A 13,183-nucleotide genomic window follows, 5' to 3' on the forward strand; every position below is an offset into this window, starting at 1 on the left:
TGACCTAATAAATTAATCAAGTACACCAATCAAGTAAAATAACCTTTGTGATTGATGTATCTAAAGAATTACATGGAAGTCAAATAACAAAGTTAATTCGGGAGTATTTTGTTAAATGGTTTATTATTTAATTTTAGCTTGATTTTTACAAGTCGAAGATTAGACGATGGTCAAACCATATAATGATGATATGTGGCAAGCTTGTTATAATTTTAAGTTTTAACCGGTTGTTATAAATCAGGTATTTTAAATCAACTGGTTAAATCATTCATATTAATTATTAGTTATCAGCTATCAGCTATCAGTCTTTTTTCATACATTTCGGTTTATATCATTTGCTATCTTAATGTGAATGCAAACTATGTGCATTCAAATACTACGGCTATAATTTTTATATAAAAGTAGTTATGAATGTATTATTAATTACTATTATTCAATATTAGTGTTATTTAACATTGTTATGTAATTACAAGAAATCCTCTCATATTTTGCTTTATAAAGCATGATACCTCTGAGTACTCTTTACAAAACACACAAACGAATATTCAAATTATCAACCATTAATTACAATAAACTAACAAATTAGCAGCAATGGTAAGAAAATCAAAAATAAGTGTCCAAACATTTTTCACTCTTATGATTATATGTGGTGCAATATTATCCTCCATTGTATCAAGCGAAGCACGAAGTTACCCACCAGTTCCGCCATCTCCTCCTCCTCCAAGTAATATTTTCTTTTAACTATCATTTTGTTATTGATAGAGCATACACTATATTGTAGTGCTGCTACAATCATTAATTTATACTTTTGGTTGAATATTTGAGATTTATTTTTGACATAATATTTGTCAAGATAGTGATGAACCAAAACTTTAAGTTGATGGTTGATACTTTAATATAAATTATATACTCTATCAAACCCCCTTATACATTAATTTTTTGGATTAGAAGGGTAAATGTGGCACAAATCTCCTTCATACTTACCTTTAATAATTTCACTTGAAAGGAGGGGTAATTGATCCTAATTAACTTGTGACCTAGGCTTCTAGTACCATGTTAATAAACCAATTCAATCAAAAGTTTAAGTTAATAGTTGAAGTTATTTTGTGGATTCAATCATCAGTTTAATCCTTTAGTTAAGTTGGTTCCTTCACATGGGATCAAATGCTAACGTGACAAAAGGGTTATGAGATTGAATCTCATTAACCTCTCAAATTCAAATGGAATTTTTAGCGCCATATGACTTCATCCATCAACTTAAACTTTTCATTTAGGTGGTTGATTGATAGTGTCAAAAGTCAATGTGAAAAAAGTTGCAACTTTATATTTCATCAACTCGTCATTACAAGTTAAATATTTAGCACTAGATATGAGGACTACCTAAGCTACATCCACATATTTAGACCAAAAGGCTCAACTCATTATAAGAGAGCGTGTTAGAATTAAAGGTGTTCAACGGGTCAGGTTGGGGCAAAATTTAAATTGACCGGGTTGAGGCGGGTCATGTCAAATGTTAAACGGGGCGGGGCACTTTAAAGCTCGTTTAAATCTGACCCACTTTGACTCGGTTTTTAAAAGTTCATAAAATAGTTTTTTTATTCTACTTCATGGCCCGTTGGGTTAACTCACCTATGTATATATAATAATATCATATAAAATAATAAAAAAAAGTGGTAAAATATTTTCTCAAACCAATTCTTGTAATTGTTTGACCCGACCCGACCCTTTACACCAAGGCCCGCTAATGACCCATTAAATTGTAACCTGACTCTTCACCCGTTGGGTTGACCCGCCTCGTTGAACACTTCTAGTTAGAATATACAACATAGCTAGACTACGCTTCAACCATAACTTTTTGGTTGAATTGTTTCTTAACAATTACGACTTATGAGTTTTATTTAATTACAAACAAAATATTCATTCATGATTTAGTCATAATCATAGTCTAATAATCTAGTATTCCGCATAAGTCAAGGTCCAAAAGAAGAGAATAACGGACATATTATATCCGTGCCCCCTCTAAGGAGAGGACAAGGAAAAATGCGGGCACTAAATTTATCCCAAAAGAATAGGTTTCTTATTAATGATTTATTTTTAAAAATAAATTGCTTGTTAATGAAGTAAAACTTATATGTAAATGCAGGGCCAAATGTATGCCCCGCTTGTGCGTGTTGCACCCCTGCACCACCTGGTGTTTGCTGCAGTTGTTGTCGTGGTCCTCCTATTGAAGCCCCGAGCCGTCCACGCCCTGTCACTTGACTGCCTTGAGTGTTGTTTGTTCATGTTAACTCTTTAAAATTGATATGTACAAATGTGTTTGTTGGAGAACTTCTTTAAGAATAAAAACAATGTCGTCGTTTTTTTCATTATTGTGTGTAATTCGTAAATTAATGTTCATGTTCTCAATGAAAAACAGAAGACATAAGAGTGTGTAATGGTTTTTTACTGTTGGCTCCCTTGAGATATCTTATGATCCTCATAATTGCTTCCATGTGTTGTATTTGTGAAGATGTATAAATCTATTAACAACTCCCACAATGTATGCGATGTCTAGTCTGGTGTGAGAAAGGTAAATGAATTTACTAACCATTCTCTAATGTTGTCTCATGTTTGTTAGAGTTGCTCCTTCAATAATTTATAGCCCATTTATAGCTACAATTGGAGTTTCAGCTCGTCAACAATTAATCAAAATGGTTTTAGTAAGAAAATCTAGGATATATTTCCTTTGAGTAATAAAAATTCCTTATTTTGATCTTAGTACTTCGATCAATATCAAGAAATTACTGAAGGTTTTTCTTTCATCTCACTAACTTTCCTGTAAAGATCATATTATCTACGTAGATTATAAGACATGTGATTTGATTATCACATTTATTCAAGAACAATGTGCGTCGGGAATTGCTTTGTTTGTACCAAAAATTCCTCATAATTGTAGTGAACCTTTCAAATCCAGCTCAAGGGAATCGTTTTAGCCTATATAGGCTATTATAAGATTACAAGTTACAACTCTCTCTTTTTTGAAAATTCTGGGAAAATATAGTAATGCCTCTATGTATATCTTTTATTCAATTTCTCCATGAAGAAATGCACCTTTAACATCAAATTGGTAAGGTGGCCAATTTAGATTAGTACCAACTGAGAATAGAACACATGTTGTTTCAATATTTTTCATTGGGGAGAAACTTTCTAAATAGTCCACCACATAGGTCTAAGTATAACCTTTTGCTACCAAATGAGCTTTGTATTTTTCAATGATCCCATCAACATGGTACTTAACGATGAACGCCCACTTGCACCCCAATATTTTCTTTTCTTTCGGGAGATTTTATTTCTTCCATGTTTTACTTTTTAGAATAGAAGCAATTAGGAATGACAAACAGGTAAAATTATACAGGTTTCGCACTGTATCCACCCGATTGGGGTGGATATATACGAGTATCATTTTGGTGAATAGCGTGTGGGTATGGTTATAAAAAGTCCTACCCGCCATGGGAGTAGGGGTTGTGTATGAGGTCTTACTCGCCCCATATTCACCCCCAGCCTTATACCCACCAGCCCCACCCAATACCTATTCGCTTCGCCTTATAGCAGTACACCATAGATCTATAATATAGTAATTTACAACAATTTTATATATTTTATTAAAAACTATTGACAAAAAAAGAATATTATTTTTATTTTATTATATTGTATGGTTTAAACAAAATTCGACAAAATTAAATTTGTAGGGAATTATGAAGTATATAACGCGGACTTGGAATGTATATAAGGTGAATATAAATAATAAAGTGAGTAAACCCATAATGGTATGAAAACTTTACCCAGTGAGTAGGTGGTAGGTATGGGTATGAGGAAGAGCATACCTCATCTACCCTCCTATTTTGCCATCTCTAGCAGCAATCTCCTCCTCTATTGCCTATTTCCAATTTTCATTTTAAGAGGTTCTTCAACCATTATTGATACACTAAAGAGCAGTGTAAAAGACAATTATTGCTTTTAACAGTTTTCCTTAATTTAGAAATATGATTAAGATATTTGGATCGTTAGGCCTTAAATTATAGATCATATAGTCTTGGAGAGATCCCCTAGTACTTCTCAGAGGCAACTAATATCTATTAAGACATGCTTGAAATGGGTGTAAATATTTAAGGGGAAAATAAAGTCAAACTAATGAAATGAAAGCAAATAGAAATACATTTAAATAGTTGAGATAGTTGTGAAAAAGGTAAAATAAGTTTGAAATAAAAATAATAAAGGAAAAAGAAGATGATTTCCCCTATTTTGAAGGTTATACATTCCCCAACCCTCTCTTATGATAAATATTTATCCCATAAAATTGAAAGCTCCCTTCATTTTTCATTACTTTGCAGTTATTCTTCTACCTCTACAACAATCAAATTTCACAAATTTCTCATTTATCAACTTTGCAGTTATTATTATGATTATTGTGAATTTAGAAAATTAATTACAATAATATTATTAATAATCGTAATAATAAATATGTAGTAACATTATATTTGTTGGTAATGATTAGTTAAATTTTATCGTTGCTAATTAATTATTATTTTTTTTCATGTGGTTAATTTAACGTAACGTTTGATTATGTTCATTTATTATTAATATTTACTTAAATTATTAAAAATTGTAGTAAATGGCTGGTAATCAAGGAAAAGGAAAGGGTTTTTTAGACACTTTTTGAGAGGTAATAGTTCTAGGCCTACCTTACTCAGAGGGGACCCGCATGAAAGGGGGGTAACGGGTTCTGCTAGGAGGGCTAGGCAGGAAGAGGCTGCCAGACACATAGGTCCAGTGCGCTGGACCTAGTGCGAACCCCTGTTGATGACCAGGATAGCAGCATCCAGAGCAGTTGGGGGGTTTCTAGTGATGAGGAAAATGATACTGATGATGTTGAATACCAAGCTCCTGATTTTCGCCCATTGGACTGGACTATTGCCGGGGCCCGACAGGAGATTCGCACGTGGCGGCCCTAGTTCTTCAGCCGCATCTAAGCGTGCAGGACATAGTCTAATCGATAATGAGCCGCCACAGGAGAGCAGGCGCTCACAGTCCGCTGGCACGAACTGGTTAGTCACATCGCCCCAGCCCAGGGGGCCGACAGATACGCGACTGATCCCTAGCTATGGCGGGCACATAGCTAAACTTATTTTCGACGACTCCGAGCGTACGCCTCCGGTTCTGGAATGCCGTAGTAGGAAGAGGCCGTTGGAGGCCATCATCGGACTGAGGGATATGACCAATGCGTTGTACGATGTTCTACCTGCTACTCTCCTCGGCCGACTACCGTACATTATGCACTAGCACATCGACTGTGTTTTGATATCGGCGTTCGTGGAGAGGTGGCAGCCGGATACGAACACCTTCCACATGCCATGGGGGAAATGACGATTAGGTTGCACGACGTGCAACGCATACTGGGCATTGCTATTGAAGGTTCTCTGCCGGCTGAGCCTTCTGAGGCGGAGTGGCAGGTCGATATCACCAATCTATTCGGGGAGCCTATGTCTGAGCTTCGGCATAGTGATGTATTCACCAACGGCTCCATGAACGTTACTGAACTGATGCAGCTGTGTCATAGGTCCCAGGCCATGGATACCCAGACGACAGCCTACTACATGGCTATCGTCGGCTCTACCTTGCTGGCAGATAAGATCAGAACCGGCATGCGACCTCACCCGATACTTGCCGTGAACGTCGATCAGGATGAGATCGCCTGGGGTGCGGTGACCTTGGCCTACTTGTATCGGCAGCTCGGAATGGCATCTAGAGCTGGTTGCAAGACCATTGTGGGTTGACTCACATTGCTCCATACATGGATCTATGAGTACTTTCCCGCTTTCCGCCCTCATCCTCGCCGAGCAGACGTGCCAAACAAGACTAGGGCGGAGATGTGGTCAACGAAGAAACCATGTCGTGAGGTGGACAGGCCGAGGGACTACCATAGCGTACTGGACTCCTTGACGGAAACTCAGGTATTGTACTTTACATCACACTTTGTTATGCATGTGTTTTTAATTTTACATTATTTTTATTTGTTAACTTGGCCTGTATGCAGGTGGAATGGACTCCGTACATTTCTGCTCCTAGGGCGTTGCTGAATGAGCACCCACGCACCACCTTCATCGGGGGTATCACTTGCTTTGATATCGTCGAGGTGTATTTGCCGGAGCGAACAGTGCGACAGGTCGGCTTGGTGCAGGCTATTCCCCCCCCTCCTATATGACCAGCGAAGGCATGGAGTAGGTTCCCCTCCTATATGACCAACGAATGTGTACTTGGAGGCATGGAGTAGGTTCCCCTATGGTGCCCGCATTGGTGAGCAGGCACTTCGTCAGACATCTGTTCCATCAGAGGCTGAACCTAGTTACGTTGACTGGTTCAGAGTGTGCTCGCACCCGTTATTAGTCCCCGGCGAAGGATCGACTGCCGGTCCTGGTCCATCTCAGAGCAGAGCTGAATACGTGAGTATTTTAAATTTATTTGTTTTCTGTTATGTCTTTGTGTTACTTGGATGCTGTTTTATATCTTGTTCACACCATTTTTCCTTTTGTTTTTTTAATTTTCTCAATGAATGGCCCAGTTGCTTCGCTCTATTGGCGAGACTACCTCCTGTCGCGGAAATGAACCCCCAGGAACGACATGCCTTAGATGTATACCTTAATGATTGTAACGATTTATTTGCCGAATGGCAAGCATTAAGGGGCACGGCCCTTCATAGTCTGTATTAAAACTAATTTACATTAATGCGTTTATTGATTTACCTCAACGCTATTTACATTAAATTTAATTCATGTTTACATCAATGCTTTTATTAATTTGAATCGTTACTATACGCAAAGAATTTAATCTATATTTTCTATAGTAATCACTATACACAATAGTATAACTATGGACTATCTACAAATTGAATCTCGTGTACTATTTCTATAACACAACTGAATAATGATTTATAAAAAACGTAAAACTATGGACTATCTAAATTTACAGCATCATCAGCGCTGTTATTACGTGGTGGTGGTCGTGGTCCGCATAGATTATTCCAGAGCATAATCCTACTAGTGAAATGTGTTTCACTATGTCTGGAAAAATTGTCAACTGCTTCTCTCCAACATTGATGGATGGGTGGGAGTAGGGATGAATCGTCGTTCGTTAAAAGTTGAACAAAATGATTTCCATTCACCCAACATATATGTATAACTTTATTTACACTATGCACGCCCGGTGCTTTTCTTAACGGAAGAACCAAACAGTTGTACATCGGGTTACCGTCAGCAGAACCATAATAAGCAATGTCAATGTTAAGAAACGTTGCTGCAGAGTACAATGCCATCGGTGCATCCATCCAGTGAATATAAGGAGCAGGTCCATTGCCTTGTGAACCTATTCTGAATATAGCATCGTCTAACGACTCCTGGGATAGATACAAACTTAGGTATTAGTCTCTGTTCATTTGCATTTAAGATACACATAGCACGTCTTAAAAGAGGTCATGCCTCCTCGCCTCCCAACTCTGTGGCAACAATAGCTCTAAATCCACAGTTACCATCACCTAACTCATCAATCCAGTCAAACAAGTAAGGAGGAAGAATGAATGGGATGTCATTAGGCCATGGAAACTGTGAAAAATCACGACCTCCTGGATCATCTGCAATAATTGAAAATAAGGTTAATAAGATTAAGCTGTAACAAAGTAATGTAAATAACGGAAAGCAAAGTCATGTACCGGATAAGTTGAAACTAAACTTAATTTCAACTGAAGATTGCGTTTCTCGACCACTGGATCTGCCACTGGATCTCCCGCGGGATGAAGATCTAGACCCTCGACCCCGAGAAGATGATCTGCTATATTCAAATGCACTTTTATTTCTTGTCATGGTTTTGCTTGTGCTTGGTCTTCCCTTTCTAGGTTGACTTGCGTAAGGCTCAGGTATTTCGGCTCCATCAGGGTGTAGTTCATACTCAAGTACCTAAGACATTCGGCGTACAACTGCGGGATCAGATTTTAGAACTTCATCGACTAGAGATTGAAAGTACTCTTTGTCATCAGCGTTCGCGTATCGTACTCCTTTGTTGGTTTCATCTCCTACCTCTGTGTACCTCAAAGTACTCCAGAATTGATGAATGTCATCCACATACAAAGCACTGTGTGAACCGATAGACATATATAAATAATAAGCACACGGCAATCCATGGGTGTGTTGAAGTACACAACCACATTTGTTAAATACAAAATCACCCAATTCTAACATACGGTTATATTCAAGTCGCAGCTGCTCCAAGGTATAGATAGATACGTGGCGATATAAAGGTCTAAAGAAATGCTGTCGCAGCGACCTTGCTACAGAATTCATGGATTCCTGTAGCGCTTGTCGGATCCTGGCTTGCTGATTTGTAATTTGTGCGTGTGCCCTTTTAAACAGGGTATCGAATGAGCTATTACCGCTACCAAGGTAATACTGGAAAGACGAGTGTTGGCTTTCAACTCTGCTGGTAGTCTGGTTACCCATGTGCAAACAATCATTCGTCCACGCACGCACAAATTTCTCTCTAAGTGGAATCCATGTTCCAGCCAAATACCGAACAACCTTTTTGTTCCTAACCGACCACGTATTCACGATCGCTTGCCATCTCTCTTCAAATTCGCCGATTGCAGAACTTTCAACCAAGGGGTTCCATCTACCTTTCCTGAATATTTGCCCTTGTTGATTTTTTTTCCCGTCACAAAACTTGTCCACCATGTTCTCAACGTCGTTTGCAATATGCCAAATGCATAACAAATGCCGCACATCTACATAAAACACAACATTGAACGTAATTAATACATATTCAATAGATAGAACGACAATAATTAATCAACAAAACCTTTTTACCTGGGAAGACGTCACGAATAGCTGTAGATAAACCTTCGTCTCGATCGGTTACAATGACGCTAGGAGTCTGAGCTGCGCCGAAAATATCTCTCAATCCCTGCAACAACCAAGAATAAGACACAGCTGCCTCATCTCGCATCAAACAGAACGCAACCAAGAAGTTGTGATTCGTTGGCATCAATCCGATCACTTCACACAGTGACCACTTTTGTTTGTTTGTTTTGTACGTTGTATCTATCAGCACAACATACGGCCACGTACGTATCATTTGGATAGAGGTAGGATTTGCAACTAATAATCTGCTCAATTCCCCTTCGCTATCCAAGTCTGTCCAGACCACATAATTAAGTTCTGTGGCCATATAAAGACAGTGTTGAAGGGGAGTCTTACCCTCCATCTCTTCTCTCCTTATTGATTGCCTAATATTATATATCTGATTCATACTTGTAAAAAAACCAGGAAAATTTTTCTCTAATAGAATTCATAATAAAGACCGGTTGCATTCCAATTGCACTAAGCTGTCGTATGTGCTCCCGAATATCTATATTGATCATATTCGCCCTTACATGACCATCTCTGTACACTATGAACGGGTGGTTATGTCTTCCTTTTTCACCAGGACACACCCGTACCATCCAAGATCTTTCTTCTGGTTTAAGACTACTTGCTACAATCAAAAATTTACACCCGCAACTTCTACTTTTAGAACCAGGTCGGGCAGTATTATCTAGATTATGTAAATCACCCCTAATATTACCATAGCGGTGACATCTTAAATACATACTAACTCTAGAACGTCCTTTTTTTTTATAAGAAGCACGTGTAAATTGAAAACCAATTGTTATTGTTATCGCATCGGCCCAACTATGTAATTCATCTAAGGAAACAAATTCTCTATCCGTAACAAAGCTACCGGAGTAATCTACGTTGTCTCCGAAGTTTTCAAACTCCTGCAAATTTGAAATAAAAATAATATAAATTAATTACATTAATAATGAAAATATAAATAAAAATAATAACAAAAATTAATAAAAATACTAATATTGAAAATAATAATAATAATAATAATAATAATAATAATAATAATAATAATAATAATAATAATAATAATAAGAATAAGAATAATAATAATAAAAAAATACAAATAATAAAATTAATAATAATAATAATAATAACAAATAAAAAAATAATAATGTAAATAAAAATTAAAAATAAAATAAAATAAAATAAAAAAATATAATCGCACAAAACTAGGCGACTGGACCATGGTTCAGTCGCACAAAACTGGGCGACTAGACCATGGTTCAGTCGCACAAAATTGTGCAACTGGACCATGGTTCAGTCGCCCATTTTTGTGCAACTGACCCATGGTCTAGTCGCCCAATTTTGTGCGACTGAACCATGGTTCAGTCCATTAGTTTTGTGCGACTTTTTTTTTTAATAAAAATTTACACCGATTCAAATCGAAAAATTTACGTACCGGATCCGGTTCATAATCGCTTTCGTTAGCCATAGTTAATCGATTACAAGTAACAGCTTGTTTAAAACCGAATAACGTTTTTATAGAGAGTTTTTAGAGAGATAGTACCGTGTTTGAATTCGTACATCATACAAGAACGCGTCTGAAAATTCAATATATATAGGGTTGCAATAATAATCTTCGGAATTAAAGTGTTAATAGTGTTATTAAGTGTGATTTACATTTGTTAATTAAATTTTAAGTCTAGTGATAATTTTGTAATTTTTTAAACTTTAGGGACAAATTTGTAATTTCAAAGGAGATGTGGCGATAAATAAAAAGGGATGACGATGTTTAATAACTCCGTAAAAGGTTGAGGTATTCATCGTAAACTACAAAGGCTAATGGAAACTAAGCAAAGCAACGAAGTAATAATTAGACAGTAGATGAGAATAGGTTGTTGTGTCTTTTAAAATAAAAGTACTCATTTGTCATGAGAATTGAATCAAACAAAAAAAATTTGGGTTTTTCTCACTTATACCCACGTACTTTTAAAAATTTTCGACTGTAACCAATAAATTTACCAATTCTCAATTGTACTTAATAAATTTACCAATTCTCAATTGTACCCAATAATTAGTAGGGTTTTTCTCACTTATACCCACGTACTTTTAAAAATTCTCAACTGTACCTAATAAATTTATCAATTCTCAATTGTACCCAATAATTAGTAGGGTTTTTCTCACTTATATCCACGTACTTTTAAAAATTCTCAGCTGTACCTAATAAATTTACCAATTCTCAATTGTACCCAATAATTAGTATTAATTTAGCAACAATAACCATTTTTTAATGACAACTTAACAACAGTTAGATTTATTTAAGGCGTTAGTAATATTTTTTGAATTTTTTTTTTAGAATTACCAATAGCATTATAATGTGAATATGGCTTATATCAACTCTTTTTTTTTAGAATTACTCTTTGAACAGTAACCATTTTAGAATTGCTCAATGAAAAAGGAAATTGAAAATGATGAAGGAAGGTGGAAAGGAAGTGTTGGGGATTAGAGTCACGTGACATTTGGAGGGAAATGAGACTTGATTGCACACAATTGCGATGAATTTTCATCCTAAAATCAATTAGTAAATGGAGTAGTCCATTAAGTTTATATGCTTGTCTAATCCTCTCTAATTCTTCGATATGAGATCACATGTGGTTACTATTTTCCCACAAATATTTTACTGAATTTTATATAAAAAAAATGATTATTAGAGTAAGACAAGTATGATCAATAGCCTTCACGTGTTTTTTTCTTGCAAATTTAGCTTAAATTTTCATTATCATTTACACGTTCTAATACCAATAATTAAACGAAACGTAAAAGTTATTAGTTCAAAAAATAAGCTTAATTACCTTTTGATGTAATAATAACAAAAGTCAGCCAAGATCAAAGTTTGAACAGCTTTAGCTACCAACATGAGTACGTGGGTATAAGTGAGAAAAACCCTACTAATTATTGGGTACAATTGAGAATTGGTAAATTTATTGGGTACAACTGAGAATTTTTAAAAGTACGTGGGTATAAGTGAGAAAAAACCCTACTAATTATTGGGTACAATTGAAAATTGGTAAATTTATTGGGTACAGCTGAGAATTTTTAAAAGTACGTGGGTATGAGTTAGAAAAACCCAAATTTTTTTTAAAAAAAATGGTAATAAATAAAGAGAGAAAATGAATTGTGTGGATGAAATTTAAAGAGAATTAAAATGTATAAATGAGAATAAAAGAAAGTGGTGGACCATTGTCAAAAAATACAAATAATGCAAATAGGACAAATCAAAATGAAAAATGCTTCAAATTCAATGGAACGGAGAGAGTATTGTCTCTATTAGGCAACAACTTAAGATCCACTCTAGTAGCCGAGCAAAAATTAATCCTAACTTCTTGTGTGTGACGTTTTCACCGTTAGATGCTTTTTAGACATGGAATGAATAGCCCAAGTATTACAATTTTTAACATATGAATTTCTTATTTTGATAATGTCTCACCAAAAGACGGTTTTTTTATAAGAGTAGATCAAAATTAACAACTTTTTTAAAGGTCCTACATAATTTCAAATTTTATTATAACTTTCTAACAGCTTGACATATACCACTATGTAATTTAACATTGATGCCCCAATTTTTAGCCAAATATGTTAAGCATGCTCAGAAATTTCCACGATCCACTCTTTCATAGACTCTCTCTTAATTAAACTTGCAAAATAAAAAACTATTCGCTCTGTCCCACTCATTTTGATTCAAAGAAAAATAAAGTGTTATTTTAGAAAAAAATAGATATTACTAATAAAAAAAAGAGAATAAATTACATAGATAAAATAAAAAACTTAAAATGTATATATATATATATATATATATATATATATGAGATATTGAGATTAAAGAAAATCAGCTATTCTTGTGAGATACCGTCTCTCAAAGAGACGACCTGAGAACAAGAAGCATATATTCTTATTTTTTCTTTAATTTGTATTAAATATGATATTTAGCCCATATAACTGACGCGTATCTCGAAGAAACTGTCTCTAACGATATTTTATGAAAGAAAATAGTAAATTATTGTCCAAAAATAAAAATATGTAAAATGAGTGTGACGGTCTCGAATAGATGCATTATTATTTACCCCATATATTTAATGCATCTCTTAAAAAGATCATTTTTTATAATATTTTGTGTAAGAAAATAATAAATTATTGTCCAAAAATAAAAATACCTAAACTTAGGGGTGACGGACCAAATCTTAATAATAGATAAGAAGGAGCGGGAGGGAGGGGGT

The 13,183-nt window shown here is 35.4% G+C and overlaps 1 protein-coding gene across 1 annotated transcript; it reads left to right on the top strand.

Moving 5' to 3' along the window:
• The first annotated feature begins 448 nt into the window (after nucleotides 1–448).
• LOC130806339 (uncharacterized) lies at nucleotides 449–2,564 on the top strand. Its single transcript, XM_057671368.1, has 2 exons — nucleotides 449–724; nucleotides 2,144–2,564. Exons 1-2 carry the CDS (start codon nucleotides 592–594, stop codon nucleotides 2,257–2,259), a joined length of 249 nt encoding a protein of 82 aa, XP_057527351.1. The 5' UTR covers nucleotides 449–591; the 3' UTR covers nucleotides 2,260–2,564.
• Nucleotides 2,565–13,183: the final 10,619 nt, after the last annotated feature.

This window comes from Amaranthus tricolor, chromosome 2 (genome assembly GCF_026212465.1).
Source record: "Amaranthus tricolor cultivar Red isolate AtriRed21 chromosome 2, ASM2621246v1, whole genome shotgun sequence".
NCBI classification, from domain to species: Eukaryota; Viridiplantae; Streptophyta; class Magnoliopsida; order Caryophyllales; family Amaranthaceae; genus Amaranthus; species Amaranthus tricolor.